This window comes from Gouania willdenowi, chromosome 9 (genome assembly GCF_900634775.1).
Source record: "Gouania willdenowi chromosome 9, fGouWil2.1, whole genome shotgun sequence".
In the NCBI taxonomy this organism is placed as follows: domain Eukaryota; kingdom Metazoa; phylum Chordata; class Actinopteri; order Blenniiformes; family Gobiesocidae; genus Gouania; species Gouania willdenowi.
Genome location: NC_041052.1, coordinates 28,018,939 through 28,037,924, shown reverse-complemented (window position 1 = coordinate 28,037,924; position 18,986 = coordinate 28,018,939). Strand labels below are relative to the sequence as shown.

The window sequence follows — 18,986 nt, the reverse complement described above, 5'->3', positions numbered from 1 at the left end:
TATAGGTGTTGCTTAAGTTTAAAATGATGAATTATTAAAATCCACAATTAAGACCAAAAACAACACTGTTGTTACAGAAAAGGCAGGAATAAAAGAACCCAGGCAGGAAGCTGCTGACACTGTTTAATGCGTAAAAGCCTGATATTATTCATCATATTATTCCATTGGACGGGATACCCCATTCAATGGATTCATATCATAAATAATGTGACGCTTTTACACATTCACAGAGTCAGCTGATGAAGCCTGTGTCTCGATCCGTAGGCGTGGACAATTGAGCTCATATTAATGAATATTAATTAATATGACTTCACCCATCTGTGCATATGATCAAGACACAGGCTTCATCAGCTGATTGTAGATCAGTCCATCAGATATTAATCTATATCTTTCCTAAAGGATGACATCGGTAAATGAAAGAATTGCAGATAATATTTAGACATGTGTGGATCTGATCTATCAGCTGTCTCGCTTCGTAACATACCCCCTTAGTGAGTTTGAAATCTCAACAGTGCTTTGGCCTAGCTGGAAAAACTGTCCTGTACAAAAACTCTCAAAGACTCACGCATTTTGGGCACTTTATCTTCATTTAGCTAATCTGTTCTGCTTTCTACATCAAACCATGAAAAAGGTCAATCCCATCGATAAAACAGTCAAACCATGTGCTAAGCCTGAAGACTAACATATAATGTTATCTCTGATCAATTGGGGTCACAGAAGTTTAACTTTGGATCATCAGCCTCATTGTAAGGCTGCACCTATAAACTAGTAAAGACAAGGCTTGAAAGTTATTTCTCATTCAGGAGGCGTTTTCACCTCTAAAGAAGTCTTTTTCAAGGTATCATGTCACAAACCCAAAAATGAGTACAATCAGGAGTTTTTTTTTTTTTCAACAAATGTTCCAACCTTACATTTCTTGTCTAAGTCAAGCCCAGAGGGGTTCTTTGACAGTAAGGTTCTGTCTTGGCCTCCTAAATGTTCCTGTTGAGTTAGTTTGAGTGCCATGTTTAGCTTTTTGAATAAACAGCTGAATTACTGTTAATGTTTTCTCAGTAAATATTAGAGTCTGTGAAAAACATCACACTCACACATGTGGTTCAATGACTGAGGCCTTTTGTGATGCAGCTTCAGGCATCTCAGGGTCATACAGTGCCTGTGTTTATGTTTAGTGTGATTACAGCCATCTTTAGGGTATGTGGGCTGGTTTACAGGAGTGAAACAAATTGTGTGTTTAGAGGGGGTCAGTTTATTCTTTCTAATGTGACTGATGGTAGCAGAAAAGGCTTCATGCACTCTTTATTCAAAGACTTTATAGACAGCAGCTTCACATAGACAATTTTTAATAGGTAATGCAACTTCTTTTACTGAGGTTTAAGTAATTTTTTTTAGCATTCTAAATCATAAATTATATATTTATCTAATTACAATTATATCTTATTACAGGCGTTTGTTTATTTTGTTTGTTTGTTTGTTTGTCTATTAGCAGGATTACAATAAAAGTACTTCGACAAAATCTTAACCAAAGATAGACTTTAGGCCAGGGAAGATTCCAAAAAGGTTTTTTAGCGGATTCAAATCAATATACTAATTTTGGATCAGTATGAAAAATCCCTATGATCATTGTCGAAACTTCAGTAATTCATATCTTGATTTGTAACTGTATGATCTGTATGAAATTTGACTCAGTTATGTCAGGTTTTTTCCTTAATTATCCTACCAAGTTTCATCCACATCTGATACAGGTTGCACATTTCATCCTGATTTTTCGGAAAAAAAATTGGCCTGCCTCTACGTTTTGACCCACTGTTTGATTTGTTTGAAGCAAACATTTCTAAGAGCTATGCCGAAAGCTCAGACTGTCCTGTGCATCCACAACAGGTGTCCATTTGTGAAAACCGCAATTGGAAGCCAGCACGCACACACATTGAGACCAGCCAGGTAGGGGGACAACCAAGGGGAACCAAAGACCTGTGCACTTCGGGGTGTCCGAACCACCCCCCCAGATAACACACCGCTTCCCCAGAAGTCCCCAGACCCAAGAGAAGCACGCTCTCCCAAGTGAGCCCATGGGGCCAAAGGTCCAGCACACCAATCTGCCACCCCCTCCACACACTACCACACCTTTGACCCAAGTGCCCAGCAATGGTCTCGCCTCCGGCCAGCCCACGCTACAACACTAGGAACCCCCATGAAGAGGGCCACCAACCCCGTAGATATCTACGTTATCTAGGTTTTGCGAAATACCCAGCTGTTCATTTAATGCTTTATATCATTCAATAGCCATAAAGAATCATCACTGTGGTTGGTATTGTATGTTAAAAGAGTATTATTTGTGAATCATGATGCAAGCAAATGGAACAAAGAAAAAACCAACACAAGTGAAGAGGTTCTTTGGTCTAAAATGTTTAATAACAAGCACGATAACAAACAAGGTATGAGAAAAATGCATGTTTAGAAAAATATATATGCCAATGTATTTTTCAGATTACACCATACATTCAGCTAACCTCTACTCCATCTTTAACATTTACAAAAGTAGTAGCTTCTGAGTAGAAAACAGACAGGTCAAGAAGAAGAAGCCTACCTCCCAGTTTCATTTTGTTTATTTGTTTTGTTTCACTGACTTGATTGAGTTTTAAATAGTAAAATAACTAAAGGAAAGGAAAACTAAAGGACACAAGTTTCTCTGACAAGATAAGTAGGAAGAGAAACCATTAAAACTACCAATCAGACTTTTGATTAATCAACAAAACCTTAGAGCACCTGTCTGATTATTAGTATGTGTTCCCCCTTAAATGCTTTTGTGCCCTTTCAGTGCTGCCATTTTAACATCTAGAGCAGAGGCTGGCAACCTTTAATTTAGCTCCTCCTACTAAACAACAGGAGACTGAGAGCCATCAATCAAGCACTATTAATAAATGAATGATATTAATAAGGTCATTGTAGCATATCACTGGCAGGTATCTTGTATATACATTATTATTTATATAATCATATCTTGAACTAATACGCAGGTTGGAGCTTTATTGATGTTTTGGTGAAACTGGTGTATATTTCACTGAATGACTTATCTCCGAGCACAACCAGTAAACTCAGTTTAGTCACCAGTTAACAGGAAGCACCAGTTAAACTTAAACAACACTCGAAACATCACTCATCATGAGCTTACTGCAATATTGGTGTGCCTCAGAAGGAGCTGCGTGTTACTCCATTAACAACTTTATGTTGCTTTTAGCAAACTTGTCAATACTCGCACCTAAGTCTCGCTCTGCTATCTTAGTCATTTAGGGGTGGGGCTAGATTGTTGCTCTAGAAATGCAAAAAAAATAAATGTGATAGTCCATACCACATCTTTTTTCTTTTCTTTTTTTCTACATGGTGCACAAAGAGTGGTCTCCTCCTGTGTAGAATGAGCCTGATAGCATAAATAAGAAGTAATTAAACCCTAAAATGACTTTTTCTGCTCCATATGCAATTGGGTTTGAAGAATAGTTGTTGTTAATTCTAGTCCAACTCTTTACATTCCAGGCAAAGTATTTAAATTTTGGCTTATTTAATGTTAAAAATGTAAGAGTGATGGCCCTCTGTAGGTTGAAACCCAGCTATTGCAGTTCAATTTTGCTATAATGTTTGTGGCTTTGTGCTTCTACAAAGAGCTGATTCTGGTCTACTCAGACGGATAATCAAGTTATGTGTGTGCGTACAGCCAGAGACCAAAGGGGTATTTCATCAAAGTGTTCTTAGTAGAGCCAGGCCTATGGTTTAAACCTGGTTTAGCCAAGCCATCTGTGACCATACTGGCTTTTCCCATTCCATTAAACTCTTCTCAGCTTGAAGCTTTCCCGCTGAGCCAATCTATCTGACAGTGTTTAGCTTAAGTGCTCATCTTCATTAGACCCAGGTGATCGATCACAGATATAATGATTAGAGAGTGAGGGCGCATGCACTGCAGCTTTTACGATGAATAAACAGCCAATAGAAACCAATGCTGAGACCAACAGGAGGTGACGTCATCTGTTACTGAGCAGCGAGAATGAAGGACGGACGTGAAAAAAAAAGTTTCTGTAATTTGAACATTTTAAAAGTAGTAAAGGGTTAAACATGATGTTATTTAGTCAATTTATCACAGAAAACAACTGAAGCACACTGATCATGTGAGTTTGATGAGTTTCTTAAACATCTGTCAGCGTTTAATAAAAGACATGCTGTAATTCACAATTAAATAATATGTAATTTATGAGACTTGAGAGTGTTTTTTTTTTAACTCAGCACTAAACGTTAAAATTAAAATAATCAGAGGAAGTAGCGGTGCTGTGTGCGCCGCTGGATGTCACGTCCAACACTGCAGATGCTTCAGGTGCAGGTGAGTGGCGCGCACATCCCGAAAAGCGATAGTGTATTTTTCTCATTGGGGAGCCTTAGTGCTCTGCCCTGTGTCTGTCTCTGAGCAGCCCCTCCCTCCCTGTGTATTCGCAGCTTACTCATTATTAATATTTGGATCCTCAATGAATGGACATTTATATCATGTGGTAAACAGATGTGATGGACACGCATACAGACATATTACTTGATGGTTTAAACACATGGAGACTGTGATCATCTCATTAAAAAGTATGGGACACATTAAACATGTAACAAGGCAATGATTCTATCATCAAACATTTACCATAATTTCCTTTTATAATACGGTGTTAAAGCGATATACTGTATATATATATATTTTTAATAAGTACAATAAGTCTTTTTGACTTCTTTTTCCTTTTGTAGATCTTTGTTGAGTGTTTTCAATCAATCAATCTTTATTTGTATAGCGCCAAATCATAACCAATGGTATCTCAAGGCACTTTACAGTAGAGCAGTCTTAAGGACGGACTCTTCATTTTATGGATACACACATATGCATATATACGTATATACACATACATATGTATCCCACACCCAACATGAATTCATCATGGCGGCAAGGAAAACCTTCTGTTAAGCAGCAGGAACCTTGTGTGGATCCCATTCCTATGATGAACAGCCATCCACGTTATGCTGTGTTGGGTGTGTGCAGAGGAGAGGGTGGAGACAGAGTTGTTGAGACTCTGTAACTCCACACTGAGGATCCCACGGACCTGCAAGACAAAAGCCAGAAGGAGTACAGGAGCAAACACACAAGGGAAGAAGCAGACATAGAGGGAGTGTTTGAGAGAGGAATGGGACCCTCTCCGGTCCCTCTCTAGCCTAAATGACCTCTCTCTTAACGCCCTCTCCAACCTCTCTCCAACCGAGCATGCCAGACCCCCCCCGGCAGTCTATGCCTATTGCATCTTAATTATGAGCTATGAGCTGGTTCCTAACTAAAAGCTTTACCAAAGAGGAATGTTTTCAGCCTAACCTTAAAGGTAGAGAGGGTGTCTGCCCCCCGAACCGTGGTTGGTAGATGGTTCCAGAGAAGTGGGGCCTGATAACTGAAAGCTCTTCCTCCTATACTACTTTTAGAGACAAATGGAACAACGAGTAGTCCAGCATTTTGAGAGCGTAGTGTTCTGGGGGGATTGTATGGCACTACAAGCTCCTTGAGATAGGCTGGTGCCTGTCCATTTAGGGCTTTATAAGTGAGAAGAAGCATCTTGAATTCTATTCTATATTTTATGGGAAGCCAATGCAGAGAGGCTAATACAGGAGTAATGTGATCTCTTCTCCTAGTTTTAGTCAGTACACGTGCTGCAGCATTTTGAACCAGCTGAAGTGTCTTAAGCAACTTGCTCGGGCAGCCTGCTAAAAGAGAATTACAATAATCCAGTCTATGTCACGCTCGAGCATGGACTAGAACCCAAATGCACAACTCAGGAGTCAAAGTTCAAACAAATAATCTTTTAATAAACAAAGTAACAACGTAAAATCACTCTCACAGAGGAAAAACAGCCGTAACAAAGGCAAGGACAAAGTATCAAATAATATTAGGCACAACTATGGCAAAATGAAGCAAAGTATCAAAGGAATACAAAACCTGACTCGATGAAGAACATGAAACATGGAGTAACGCTGGTTCTCTGGCTGCACACAACAAGACGAACTGGTACAGGACAAAGGGAGACACAGACTATTTATACATGAGGTAGGGGAACACAGGTGGAACCAATCAGGGGCAGAGTTAACAATCACACTGGAGGGAAATCACACAAAGGGAGGAAGTCAGGATCTGAAATGAGAGGGAAGAGATGAGTATCAAAATAAAACAGGAAGTGGATGACAAAACAAAGACAAAAAACTAAACATAACTTAACATAACCTTCTGGACGTGACAGTCTAGAGGTAACAAAAGCATGGACTAGTTTTTCGGCGTCGCCCTGAGACAGGATAGGTCTGATTTTAGCAATGTTACGGAGATGAAAGAAGGCAGTTTTTGAAGTTTGTTTTATGTGAGAGTTGAAGGATAAATCCTGATCAAATAGAACCCCAAGGTTTCTAACAGTTGTGCTTCGTGCCAGAGTAATGCCATCTAGGGCAGTTAGGCTAGCATAGGTTTCTCTAAGGTGTCGTGGGCCCAGTACAATGACCTCAGTCTTGTCTGAGTTGAGAAGAAGAAAATTTTGGTCCATCCAGGCCCTAATGTCCTTTAGACAGGCCTCAAGTTTAGATAGCTGATTTGTCTCACCTGGCTTCATTGATACATACAGTTTGGTATCATCAGCATAGCAGTGAAAGTTAACAGAGTATTTTCTCATAACATTACCAAGGGGGAGCATATAGATACAGAAGAGGATTGGACCTAGCACAGAGCCCTGAGGAACCCCGTAGCTTACTTTAGTGTACACAGAAGACCTATTATTCACGTGTACAAACTGGTACCTATCAGATAGGTAGGACTTAAACCAGTTTAGGGCAGTCCCTGTGATTCCAAGTAATTTCTCTAATCTCTCTAGTAGAATAAAGTGATCTATAGTGTCAAAAGCTGCACTAAGATCTAATAAAACCAGCACTGAGAGTCGTCCTTCATCTGAAGCCCAGAGTAGATCATTAGTTACTTTAACTAAAGCAGTCTCTGTGCTGTGTTGAGCTCTAAAACCTGACTGGAAGTCCTCGAACAGGCTGTTGTTTTGAAGAAATTCACAGAGCTGAGCCGCCACAACTTTCTCAAGAATCTTTGAAATAAAAGGAAGATTAGATATAGGCCTATAGTTTGCTAAAGTGCTGAAACCAAGAGTAGGTTTTTTGAGAAGGGGTTTGATTACAGCTACTTTAAAGGACTGTGGCACGTAGCCTATTGATAGGGATATATTTATTGTCTCCAGCAAAGATGGGCAGACCAGGGGAACAACTTCTTTAAACAGCTTAGTTGGGATCGGATCTGAAAGGCAGGTCGATGGTTTGGAGGATGAAATAATAGAGTTAAGTTCCTGAAGTCCTATATTTGTGAAACAGTTTAGGTTAGGCCTATTTACATTTAATGGTACAGCAGGCCCAGGTGAAGGCAGGGAGTGGCTAATTTTATCTCTAATCTTATGAATTTTATCGTTAAAAAATGTCATAAAGTCCTCACAGCTGAGGGCTAGAGGAATCATGGGCTCAATAGAGCTCTGACTTTGTGTTAGCCTGGCTACAGTGCTGAAAAGGTACCTCGGATTATTTTTATTTTCTTCAATTAGTGAGGAATAGTATGTAGATCGACTATGTCGTAAGGCTGTCATGTATTTACTATGGCTTTCTTGCCAGAGTATTCGTGACTCCTCTGTTTTATTGGAGCGCCACATTCTCTCTAAAGCTCAGGCTATCACTATCTTTGTCCACATGGATATTAAAATCTCCTACTATCAGTATTTTATCAGAACTGAGGACTAAGTTTGATATAAACTCAGAGAATTCTGATAGAAATTCAGAATAAGGGCCTGGAGGACGGTAAATTATCGCAAATAAGACTGGCTGGCAGGTTTTTGATTCGGTATGAGATAAATTTAGAACCAGGCTTTCAAAGGAAGTGTAACTGGCCTTTGGTTTAGGATAGATTAGGAGAGAGGAATGATAAATAGCTGCTACACCACCTCCACGGCCTATGTCTCGTGGCATATGAGTATTTAAATGACTGGGAGGAGTGGCTTCATTTAAACTAACATATTCATCTTGATACAGCCATGTTTCAGTTAAACAGAATAAATCAAAGTTATTTTCTGAGATAAGGTCATTTACTAGTAGAGATTTGGATCTCAGTGATCTAATATTTAATAGAGCACATCTAATGGTTTTATGTTTTGGTGTTTCTAGATTTGAGATTTTAATTTTTTTCAGATTTTTATAATTGATAGCTCTTTTATTTGATTTTATGTTAAAATCATTGTGAAATATGGGTCGAGGGACAGACACCGTCTCCATAAAATAATATTCACCACCATCACAACAGTTGTCATGGCGATGAACACAACTATCATAATAGCAATGGGAGGGAAACTGTCCTAAGGCAAGCGCAGAGGGGCGTGGAGGACTCCCCCTCTGTAACATGGTCTCATTCATGAGATGTCATAACAGTGACTGTGCCATGTTTTCTGATGCTCCCTCCAAAGTAGGATGGCTATACATGTCATCACTGGTCAGATTTGGTAAGGGACCAGAGAAAATTACGGAGTCCGACATTGTTTTAGCATAAGCACAAACTGATTCAATGTTCACTTTGGTTGCTTCCGACTGACGACGTCGGGAGTCATTAGTGCCGACATGGAGGACTATCCTATCAAACTTACGATTACTCTTTGCCAGCAACTTTAGATTTGATTCAATGTCGCCCGCTCTGGCGCCTGGGATGCACCTCACGATGCCCGCTGACTTCGCTAGCTTCACGTTTCTCACTTTGGAGTCGCCAATTATCAGAGTTTGTTCCCCGGTGAGTGTGTTGTCCTCACGGAGGGGGGAGAACCTGTTTGAGACGTGAACATGGTGGTGTCCCGAGCGGCTTTTTGACCTTCGACTATGCTTACCACGGACAGTAACCCACTCATTGCTGGCCGGGGGGGAGGCTAAGCTAGAGCTAGCACGGTCCGCACCGGCTAGGTCCTGCTTGCTAGCTTCGGTTTTGGTATCAGGGGTGCGGAACCGCTTCTCCAGATTGTTGATCCTCGCCTCCATATCTAACAGTACGCTACACTTTATGCAACTACCATTGTCCCTAAAGGAGGACGAGGAGTAACTAAACATCTGACACACCGGGCAGGAGAGCGGAGGAGAGGAGAGAGAAGCCATAGGTGCTAAATTTAAGCTAAGCTAAGGACAAAAGGAAGTTTAAAGGAGATTACACTGCCTATAAGAGGCAAGATTGCTTTTTACTTAACCTTCGTACGTTTAACTCTACGGTAAAAAATTAAAACAAGTGTTTTCAAGGCTAAAATATCAATGACAACAAGTTTGACTAGAGTTAGCAGAACACAGTAGTAGAGCGCTGCAAGCAGCGGTAGAGTGTAAACAGGAAATGATCGATACGTCACCACGTCAGCACGTCACCAGCACGTCAGCTCCAGCTGTTTTAAAGCATCACTAAATTACTTATTTCAAAATGATGTCGTTTCAAGAGAGTGCGTCTGCAGCTTAAACCAAGCCTGCTGCTTAAACCGGAAGCAGGTTTGACTAACAGACTGTGTTACTATGGTAACCAAGGTGTTTTCTCGTTGATGAAACGGCCATTCCAGTTAGAACTCGGCTTAACGGAGTCTCAGGTTAAACCTGGACTTTACCCTGTGCTGGGTTTGATGAAATACCCAGCAAGTGTGATTGCACATCCAGACGCACGTGACATGGTGCCAGCATCCTCTCTCCTTTCCTCCTCAGTTAGGTTGAGTTAATGTGTCTGAACAACTTGAGGTTCCCTGTTTGTCTTTGTGCGTCTCATTGTTTGTCTCCGCACGTAGGTGTGTGTTGCTCCCTGTTGCCCTGTCCTTGTCTCCAAGGTTGGGCTTGAGTTGGTGTTCCGATGTCTTGTTTGTTGATGGGTGACTGACTGAGCGTGTCTTAACTGTTCCAGGAGTAACACCCGTAAGGATTTTTTTTAAATTTCTAGCTAAGACACACATCAGTCAAAACCTCTGGGTTTGTTACATTGTCAACATTAGTTACATTGTCAACGAACTAAACGATTGGTCAAAAAAAAAGTTGCAGTGATTGGATTAAAATGCATAACAGATGAACAAAAGACCCACCTGTGGCTCAAGATCAATGTGTTACCAACCCTTGATTTAGATGTATTTCTTTGTTCCAAATGCAAAAGTGATTATAATTGTTAGGGAAATGCTGTGTAAGTAAATTTATGTAAAACAAAAACTGTCTCACATAAGACATGTCATGTACTAAAGCTCTTCAGTGCAGGTTCTTCTCATTTGGAAATTCTGTCCGAGGGTCTATGAGGAGAATACCTTCTTTGGACTGAGCAAAAAGGACCGTGAAGGATGCTTAGTATCCTGCTGGATAACCTCCTTTCCTGGGATCGGACTCTGCACAAAGACGCTCTCCCTGCCGCACAACTGCCTGGACCACCGAGTCTGGAGTTCTCAGCAGCTGTGTTATGTGGTTCTTCTGCGCCAGACCCTCCAGCACACTCTGAAAATTATATTTATTTTAATCTGGGATTTAAAGATTTAAAAAAGCCCCTTCAGGTGATCTATTATCAGCCTTAACAAAGCCATACATGCACAAGAGCTTAAATTCTCATGATTTCTGAGTGTGTGTTTTTAGGCCCTGTGTTTCTTGGTGGTCTTATTTAGATATTAGTTAATTATTGTGTATTTCTGTGCTTTAAGATATTCCTGCTTGTGCCTTTGCAGTCAGTCAAGTCACTCCCTCCTGTTTTGCACTCAGGTGTTCTTCATTCATTCCTAATCAGCTTCCCTCTCTAACGCTTTGGACACAGTTCTTTGTCATTGACTTTCCTGCTTCTGTGCTGTGGCATCTTCCCACCTTCTCATCCAGCCCAGTCTCAAGCAGTCAACCCATACATTGACATTCGATTGGCGAGAAGAGAACCCTCGGCCCTCGACTGCAGCTCTGCCAGGCCAGTCCTCTATGATGGCCTCTGATAGCAGTAGGTCTAGCTTTCCTTCTTACAGTCATCTAGTTTTTCTGTCTAGCTTCAAAGTGCCCAAATTGCTGTTAGACTAGCTCCCTATTGCCCACAAGCTCCCAGTTTAACTCTCTAGTGCCCACTGGTACCCAGTTTGGCTTTCAGTAAACCAAGTCCCCTCTGTTCTCATTAGTAGACGGTAATGGAAGTTACAGTATATATCTGTGATAATTTGCTGCAAATTACACAATACTATTATTAACATAGATTTATTGATAAATGTTGAAAGGTTTAAATCCATCTCCTGATTGATTCGGATCATGGATGTTTCACTGCCAAAAAGAGTTAAAGACAGCTCTAAATGCAAAAGGGCTGATCTGGTAACAGCATGATGAACCAAACTAAGAAATGCTTTATTGACCCACCTTTTCAAAGCCCTGCTCCACCACAGTCATATTTGGATTAAGCTGGTTATGAACTCGTGGCTCCATCACAGCTTTCTTGAGGTCATACTTGAAGAACAATGAGTTCAGAATGACCTATTGTCAGCAAGAAAACATGTCTTGTCAAGTTTTATATTATTATGCAGTGAGAAGATCTTAAAGAAGAGTAATCATTAAGCAGACTTACCAAGGCTGTAGCTGTGGTAATTTTTGTGCCCCCTGAGGCCCCTACAACCATTTTCACTCTGTTTTCTTTGTTAAAAATTATGGTTGGACACATGGAAGACAGTGGCCTTTTTCCTGCAACAGATCAGGAAAGTGTGTGTACCACTGTTTCCTGGTTAAGCAACACTTTGCCTATGTTGTACTATGCTGGAATCACCAGCTAAATTCACACATTTTAAAATCATTGATACTGCTGTTCAAAGTAGTTTGTGGAGCAGTGTAGAAATGTGATTGTATTGAAATAAATACAAATAAGCTTTGTGTTTAAAATCACTTACATGTGTATTGTATTTTTCCACATTCAAGGTAGTTATTTAACCAAATAGCTCAGGCTTTACAGGGTTAAAATACATAATTCAGTTCATACTTGTAGACATTCCTCAAACTTTATTTTGAAATTGGAGGTTTAATTTAGCTCTATCTGTGAAACATAAAAGCTATAGTCAGGGTAGGAAATGAAAAGGGTGGGGATTGATTGTTTTAAAGTGAAAGTGAGATGTGATGTTATTGTTGTGCATAATGTGCTTATTGTGTTGTGTAATATGTTAAGCCAGTCTGGTGACCAGTGTAGAGCTTAGGTGCGACCGTGGCTCAGGTGGTAGAGGGTCGTCTTCTGATCAAGAGGTCGGGGGTTCGATCCCAGTACCTGACTATGTGTCGAAGTGTCCATGCTCCCAGTGGTCAACTAGTGCCTTGCATGGCAGTCCTGTCCCACTGGTGTGTGAATGTGAGATTGATTGGGTGAATGAGCTGATATGTAAAGCGCTTTGAGACTGCTTCACTCTGGTGATAAAGCGCTATATAAATCAAGTCCATTTACCATTTATAATGGTGGTGACCATGAACAGAGGGAAGGAGTGAGTGGTTATACCTAAAACTGGTATTTGGGATCAATGTATCTAAGGTAAAGCCCAGTACAAGTTTATCCCATAGCCCAAGGCATGCCAGTGCACCCATGACCAATGTTTGTGCAAGAACCGCTTCTGCAAACCCAAACGCCACCCCTAGGCCGCGGATGCAGCCAGGCCAGCAGAAAAAGTGGGGGGCAAGGAGCCACCCCCCCAGACACCCCCGAGATCCCAGGCTGAGAGGCAACCCCCCCCCCACATACACACCCAAGAAGCCAAGGACCCAGCGTACCCCGCCACCGACCCCAACCCCAAACTCCAAGGCCCCCTGCCAACGCTCACACCCCAGCACCCAACTCCCCAAGGGGAGGGCCCAGAGAGCCCTCTGCCCGAGATCCAAACAAAGGAGCAAAGGCCCACGCCCAGCAGATGGCCAGAGCCGCGCCAAACAGGCAGCCAGTGGGCAGAGCCAACAGGGACCGGATCCCAGGCCAGAAAGAACCGGAACAGAAGCAGCACCCGCAGTAGCAGCCCGCCCAAGGAAGACAGCCACATCCCCAGCCGCCTGGGGCACCAAGGAGACACTGCAAGTCACCCCACCGGCTACCAGGCGCACCGGACAAGCCCCCCAGAGCGCCCCATATCACCCTTCATTGATGCCTCCCACGCGATGAGCCATAGTTATTGTCAAAGTCAGGCCCCCCGCCAAGGGTCCCAGCCAAACCGTCATACCAGTGTAAAATTCCACTTAAACGGCTCTGGGAAACATTTCATGTCAATTTAGAAATCCTTACTATTACTCTGCCAAACTTCTTAGCATTTGCATATCATGAAGTGCTCTAATGCGGGCTAACATCTTTAACCGTCTCTAAATGTATTCCTACTTAATCACGATAAATGTATCTTTCTCCAAAAACACATGCTAGTAACTACTTATCAGGCCTCCTGCATTGCTGGATGTATCATAACTCTTGAGGAACAGCACTAGTAGTGACCCCTACTAGACCATTTTCCATGTCACATCCGACAACTCTGATTATCTTGATACAATTCTGTCTGAATGCACTCTCTTTTGTATTGGACCTTAGTAGAAATCCCACCATTTAGAAAAGATTGAGAGTGAGTACGACATGTATATTGACAGAAGATTGGCTAGCATAGGAAGGATAGTCTAGTGAAAACATCTAGGCAGATGAAAATCTGTCCTCTTCATGTAAAATGGTAAATATTCTTTTTCTATACTCTTTCTTCCTGTCTTACCTGGAAAAATGAAGTTGTTGGGCGAAGGAGGAATCCCGAAGCCATTGGTCATGTATGGAGAACTGAAGTCATCCATTTCATCATTGAAAATGATACCAGTTGATCGAGACATAACCTTTGACCCAAAGCTGGGGAGAAAAAAGCTTTGAATGTTTTTTGGGGGGTTTTCAATGATGCACAACCACCAAGCTTTACATGGATACAAATTTGATTAAATTGATGGACTCATACTATAGATTGATAGTGCTCGTGGCTGCAACTGCACTCCCATCCTCAGCTATCACCGACAGGTGAGCTGTTCCGTGGTTGTCTGGGACAAAATAGTCAGGCTCATAGTAGCTGTCAGGGTGTGTGGTGTCATCTGTAATTTTACTCCTTATGCCATCAGCAAAGTAGTCTGAGGTCATGTTTTGGATCAGCTGGGGAGATCAAAACAAGGTATTAAAGAAGGAGAACATATGGAAAACAACAAAAGAGCTTTAAGCAGTGGTGTGCAGAAAAGAAAAGATCAGTTAACCTCAGTAATGTTGAGATAACGTGGGTCACCAAGTCGACTCCTCTTAGCATAAGCAAAGCGAAACGCCTCCACAATACGATGGTACGTCAGGGTTTTTTTCTCAGCTGTTGACACACTTCGGTCTGTGAAGTTGTACCCTGCCGAATAATCATCAGAAATACAAAATCAAGGATTTGATTCTCATTTTCAGTTGAAAAGCTCCTATGAACAATAAACAAAACACAATTCTATCATCACATGATCCCCACACGATCCTATTACTTTTCCCCTTATTAGAAATCAAATTAGACGCTGTTTGACTGCAACTGAACAGATGGAGTGTTGATGAGGAATTTAATTGGTTGGCAGAAGTGAGCACAGGTTTCATGCTGAGACTTCAAAGCAGGTGGAGCATCTTTCACCCTTTCTTCTGTCTGGCCTGGCTGCACAGTCTGCTTACCATCCACTATGTTGAGGATAAGCGCCAGCACAGGACCGCTGGAGGGAGCATCTGGGATGTGCATGGTGTATTCTCCAAGGCTGAGCTTCAGAGGGTTCTCATTCAGCACTGGCTGGTACCCCAACAAATCATCCAGAGTAATAATGCCACCTGAAACGAGTTGTGTAAGAGTGAAGATAAAATAGAACTAATGATCCCATTGTAGTTTGCCATTTACTGTGATATTTCCACCAAGTCATAACAGCCTATTTTAATTAATTGTCCACTTATTTCTTACTTTGATCTATAAAGCAGTAAAAAAAAAAAACAATACCTGCTGCCTGTATGTCCTCAACGATGCTCTTTGCCATCGTCCCATTGTAAAACACATCTGGACCCTCTTCTGCTATCTTTTGGTATGTTTCAGCCAGCTTTAGGAATCTGACAATGTCATTTTCTTTTAGGATGTTTTTTTGAGAATCACAAAAGACTTCACTGAAATGAAAAAAACACTGGCTGAGTCATATAACAATCATTCACACCACCAGATCGATCTTCATGAGAAGGCCCTAATTACTGTTTTTAATAAATGGCATCCACTAACATTGAAAGCTCATCTGTGTGGTTGTTTGATTTATTTTGCATGATTCAAAGGAGCATTGTTCAAAAAACCTGCATAATTGTGTTGACTACTTTGGTATTAAAAACTTTTGAAGTTTAATGAAATCATCTGAGTTCTTGAGTGTTACTAATAAAACTATGTACTTCCTTGCTACGTATGTATGTTTTCTTTAGTAACAATCTGATTTAATGAATACTTGTGAGCCTGAAACAGTATCTTATCCAGCTGAGATGAATGAAAAGGTATCTTCCCTCTGACCTGCATTTGTCTTCATGCTAACATGCATTCACTAACTGAAGCTTCATGTCTGACATATGAGATGTTACTGATATAATTTCTTAAAACAAACACAACAGAACAACCTTGGACAAATCGTTCTCACCACAAATTGGCATCTCCTAGAATAGAGTCTTTGCTCTTGAAGATGGCATGAGCCAATGCTTTTCCAATGGGAAAGCCATCCCGTGCCAAAGCTATGCTCGGCTCAAACAGCTCCTTCCAAGGCAGCCTGCCATGTCTTCTGTGGGCCATCTCATAACCTCGAATCTCCCCGGGAATGGCTATGGACAACCCTCCTGACATGCAGAGAGCACAGTGAGGTGTTCTAATTTAATTGAATAAGCTCTCCTTGTCAGTCAACACACAACAAACACTGTTTTACACACCTACTTTAAACTTTATGTTGTACGTTATATTCTTTTTTTTTTTCTCATTACATTATATTCTCATTACATTATATTCATGAAACCAGAAATACGTGCAGGGTGAGTTTTTGAGAGGATTTCCATCCTAAAACTATACATGCAACTTATTTTAAAGGCAGATCAAAATCTGCATGTAAACCCTCAAGCTCTTGGTTTGTCGTTCCTCATCCGAGCGACCGTGGCTCAGGTGGTAGTGGGTCGTCTTCTGATCGAGGGGTTGGGGGTTCGATCCCAGTACCTGACTATGTGTCGAAGTGTCCTTGGGCAAGACACTGAACCCTAAGTTGCTACCAGTGGTCGACTAGAGCCTTGCATGGCAGTCCTGTCCCACTGGTGTGTGAATGTGAGAGTGATTGGGTGAATGAGCTGATATGTAAAGCGCTTTGAGACTGCTTCAGTGTGGTGATAAAGCGCTATATAAAATCAAGTCCATTTACCATTTACCATCCTGAAGACTCTCTATCCTGAATATTTCACAATACTATGACCTCCAATGTGTGTTGAAGAAAGAAATATCTAAAATTACAAAAGTAATTAAATCCTGCTAAAGCTTATAGTGGGTTACCTGTACGAGAAAGCTTGGTGTTGTTGCCAAACATGTCCTCTGTGGCATTCATTGGCGCTGTCTCTCTTGCATCTATGGTTTCCACTTTCCCTGTTCAGCCCAATATTTATTGATCAGTCCAATTCTTCGATTGCCTCGTTGCCAGTCTCTGACAACTGCACACTCACCAGTGGAAGCATTGTAGATGACAAAGAAAAGCCCTCCACCGATGCCCATGCTGTGAGCATTTAAAAGGCCAACACAAAGCAAAGCCGCGATGGAGGCATCCACAGCTGAACCATTTTTCTTCAAAATGTCCCTGGGAACAAAACATTGCTCTTACACCCAGGAAATACACATGCTGTCCAAACACAAATGTCACGAGTCACCCTCTTACCTCCCTACTTCTGAACACTTCCCAGCATCAGCAGCCACGGCTGCCTTTGAGTAAAAATGGTCTGAAGAGTGAGGTGCAGTTTTCTTCCCCAAGCCCATAAACATCCCCAGGAACAGGCTCACTGCAGCTACCAGGAGGACCACCACACCAGCAATCAGTGACTTCCCAACCATTTTCCTGCAAGGGAATGACAAAACTCATTATTGAAAATATGTTTTCAGGTGTCAACCCGAGACATCTCTGACACAGGAAGCCAAACTTTGCCCACCCTGACACAGTAACTTCTCCATATGTATTCAAAATGGATATTTGAGAAACACAAACATCCCAGAAAATACAGTCAGCTCTTCTCGAGGTTGAGACAATTCCAAAGGAAGATGACAAGGATAATTCTGAAACAGAAACCCAAACTTCCTCAACTGTCATTCGTCAGCGCAGAGACATTCTACATTCTAAACCTGCCTCACATGGTCATTGTTGCCACGGAGCAAAGAACACTCACATTGGTCCATTATTATTATTAGAGTGTCCTCTAATGATAATAATAATAATAATAACAACAATAAAAAATAATAATAATGACTTGGATTTATATAGCGCTTTTTTTGAGGAGACTCAAAGCACGTTACAGAAACTTTTTCATTTCATTTTTCAATTTATTGTTCACACCAGTCACTCACACAGTCATACCAGTGGTGGTAAGCTACAATGGAGCCACAGCTGCCCTGGGGCAGACTGACAGAATACCACATTAACACAATAGACGGGTAAAGAACCTGCATTCTTACTGCCACTCATCTTAGTCTGCTGCCAATATCAGAATAAATAGCTATTAAGGCTTTGAGTACTCCACCCTAAACTAAATTCTACAATTTGAAAGTAGTTCACTCACCTTTTGCCGTAATGGTTTTATGGATTGATGGAAGAGGGAGAAAAACAGTACATAAAACTACAACCAGATCCAAGATAGGCATCAAGCAAACCTCTGACTTTCAACAAAAGTCCACGGTAAAGACAGGGTGTGAGGTATGATAGACCTCAGTCATTGCTCATGTTTGATGTTTGTCCGAATGACGTGCATAAACTGTGCTTTCAAAGTAATAATCATGTCCCAAAGCTGTCTTCTGCATTGTTTGCGCTTTTTTTGTTGCAATGTTGGTTGAAAATCTTCTGAGTATGCGTTTCTTCTTTTTCCTTTCTGACATGGCTGTCAGCTCTCTAAGTGATGAATCAGAATCAGAATTAAAATCAGAAGTCCTTTATTTATCCCAGGGATAAATTACTTGCATTACAGTCGCTCAAGAAATACTACAAATAAAAAGAATAAACGTTAAACAAAGAAAGTGAAGTGTATCAAAGTATTTAACATCTTGATATTATAAGGTTTATACTCTTTTCAGTTAAGGTTAACTGTTTTCAATACATCATAACAAAGAGCTTAGAGGCCTTCATTTTTGAGTCAGTGTACCATTCAGATATATTTAAACTTGGGGGTCAAACAACAAGCTCCCTGTTTCACTGATTTATAGGTTGTCTTTTTCTCCAACTATTTCTAGAGCAAGGTAATTCCATATACGATGATGAGCTAAGGTTAGAGATATGACCCTGTTGGATGACCTTTCTCTTGTCTATATAGGCACTAGCTTGCTGGGAAATGTTTTAGAGTTTGCAGAGATTGCTGTGTTTGCAATGATCTGGCCAGCTGCTCTCAGCAGGTTTTGACACCCTGTTTTTGGACTCAGATTGTACAATAAATGTCATAATATTTGCAATTCAGTTGTCCCAAAGATTTCTTCTACACCACCTTTTTTGTCATCACCATCCACACCACCAGATGCAACAAAAGAAAGAAAGAGAAGAAAAAAATTACATAATTAAGTAAAAGACTGTTAATTAAATAAGGATTAAATACATACACATTACAGTAGTAAAAAATTAAATAAGATAAGTAATAATAATAATACAAATATACAAATATAATAATA

The 18,986-nt window shown here is 41.0% G+C and overlaps 1 protein-coding gene across 1 annotated transcript; it reads right to left on the bottom strand.

The window, feature by feature from the left end:
* Window positions 1–10,416: 10,416 nt before the first annotated feature.
* Window positions 10,417–17,174, bottom strand: ggt1a (gamma-glutamyltransferase 1a). The gene is made up of 12 exons (XM_028457910.1): window positions 17,002–17,174; window positions 16,793–16,923; window positions 16,626–16,715; window positions 15,739–15,931; window positions 15,069–15,229; window positions 14,756–14,905; window positions 14,317–14,453; window positions 14,031–14,218; window positions 13,800–13,927; window positions 11,654–11,766; window positions 11,449–11,562; window positions 10,417–10,563 (listed from the first exon to the last, which is right to left on the bottom strand). The coding sequence occupies exons 1-12, from the start codon at window positions 17,172–17,174 to the stop codon at window positions 10,417–10,419; spliced, it is 1,725 nt and encodes a 574-aa protein (XP_028313711.1).
* Between the last annotated feature and the right edge of the window lie 1,812 nt (window positions 17,175–18,986).

What these genes read in the sequence shown, in the direction of transcription:
- ggt1a (XM_028457910.1), bottom strand. Translation starts at nt 17,174, where the DNA reads ATGGTTGGGAAGTCACTGATTGCTGGTGTGGTGGTCCTCCTGGTAGCT. An exon ending in TATCCTCAACATAGTGGATG is followed by an intron (nt 14,454 to 14,755) that starts GTAAGCAGACTG and finishes ATTATTCGGCAG; the next exon opens with GGTACAACTTCACAGACCGA. An exon ending in TTACCACAGCTACAGCCTTG is followed by an intron (nt 11,563 to 11,653) that starts GTAAGTCTGCTT and finishes TGCTGACAATAG; the next exon opens with GTCATTCTGAACTCATTGTT.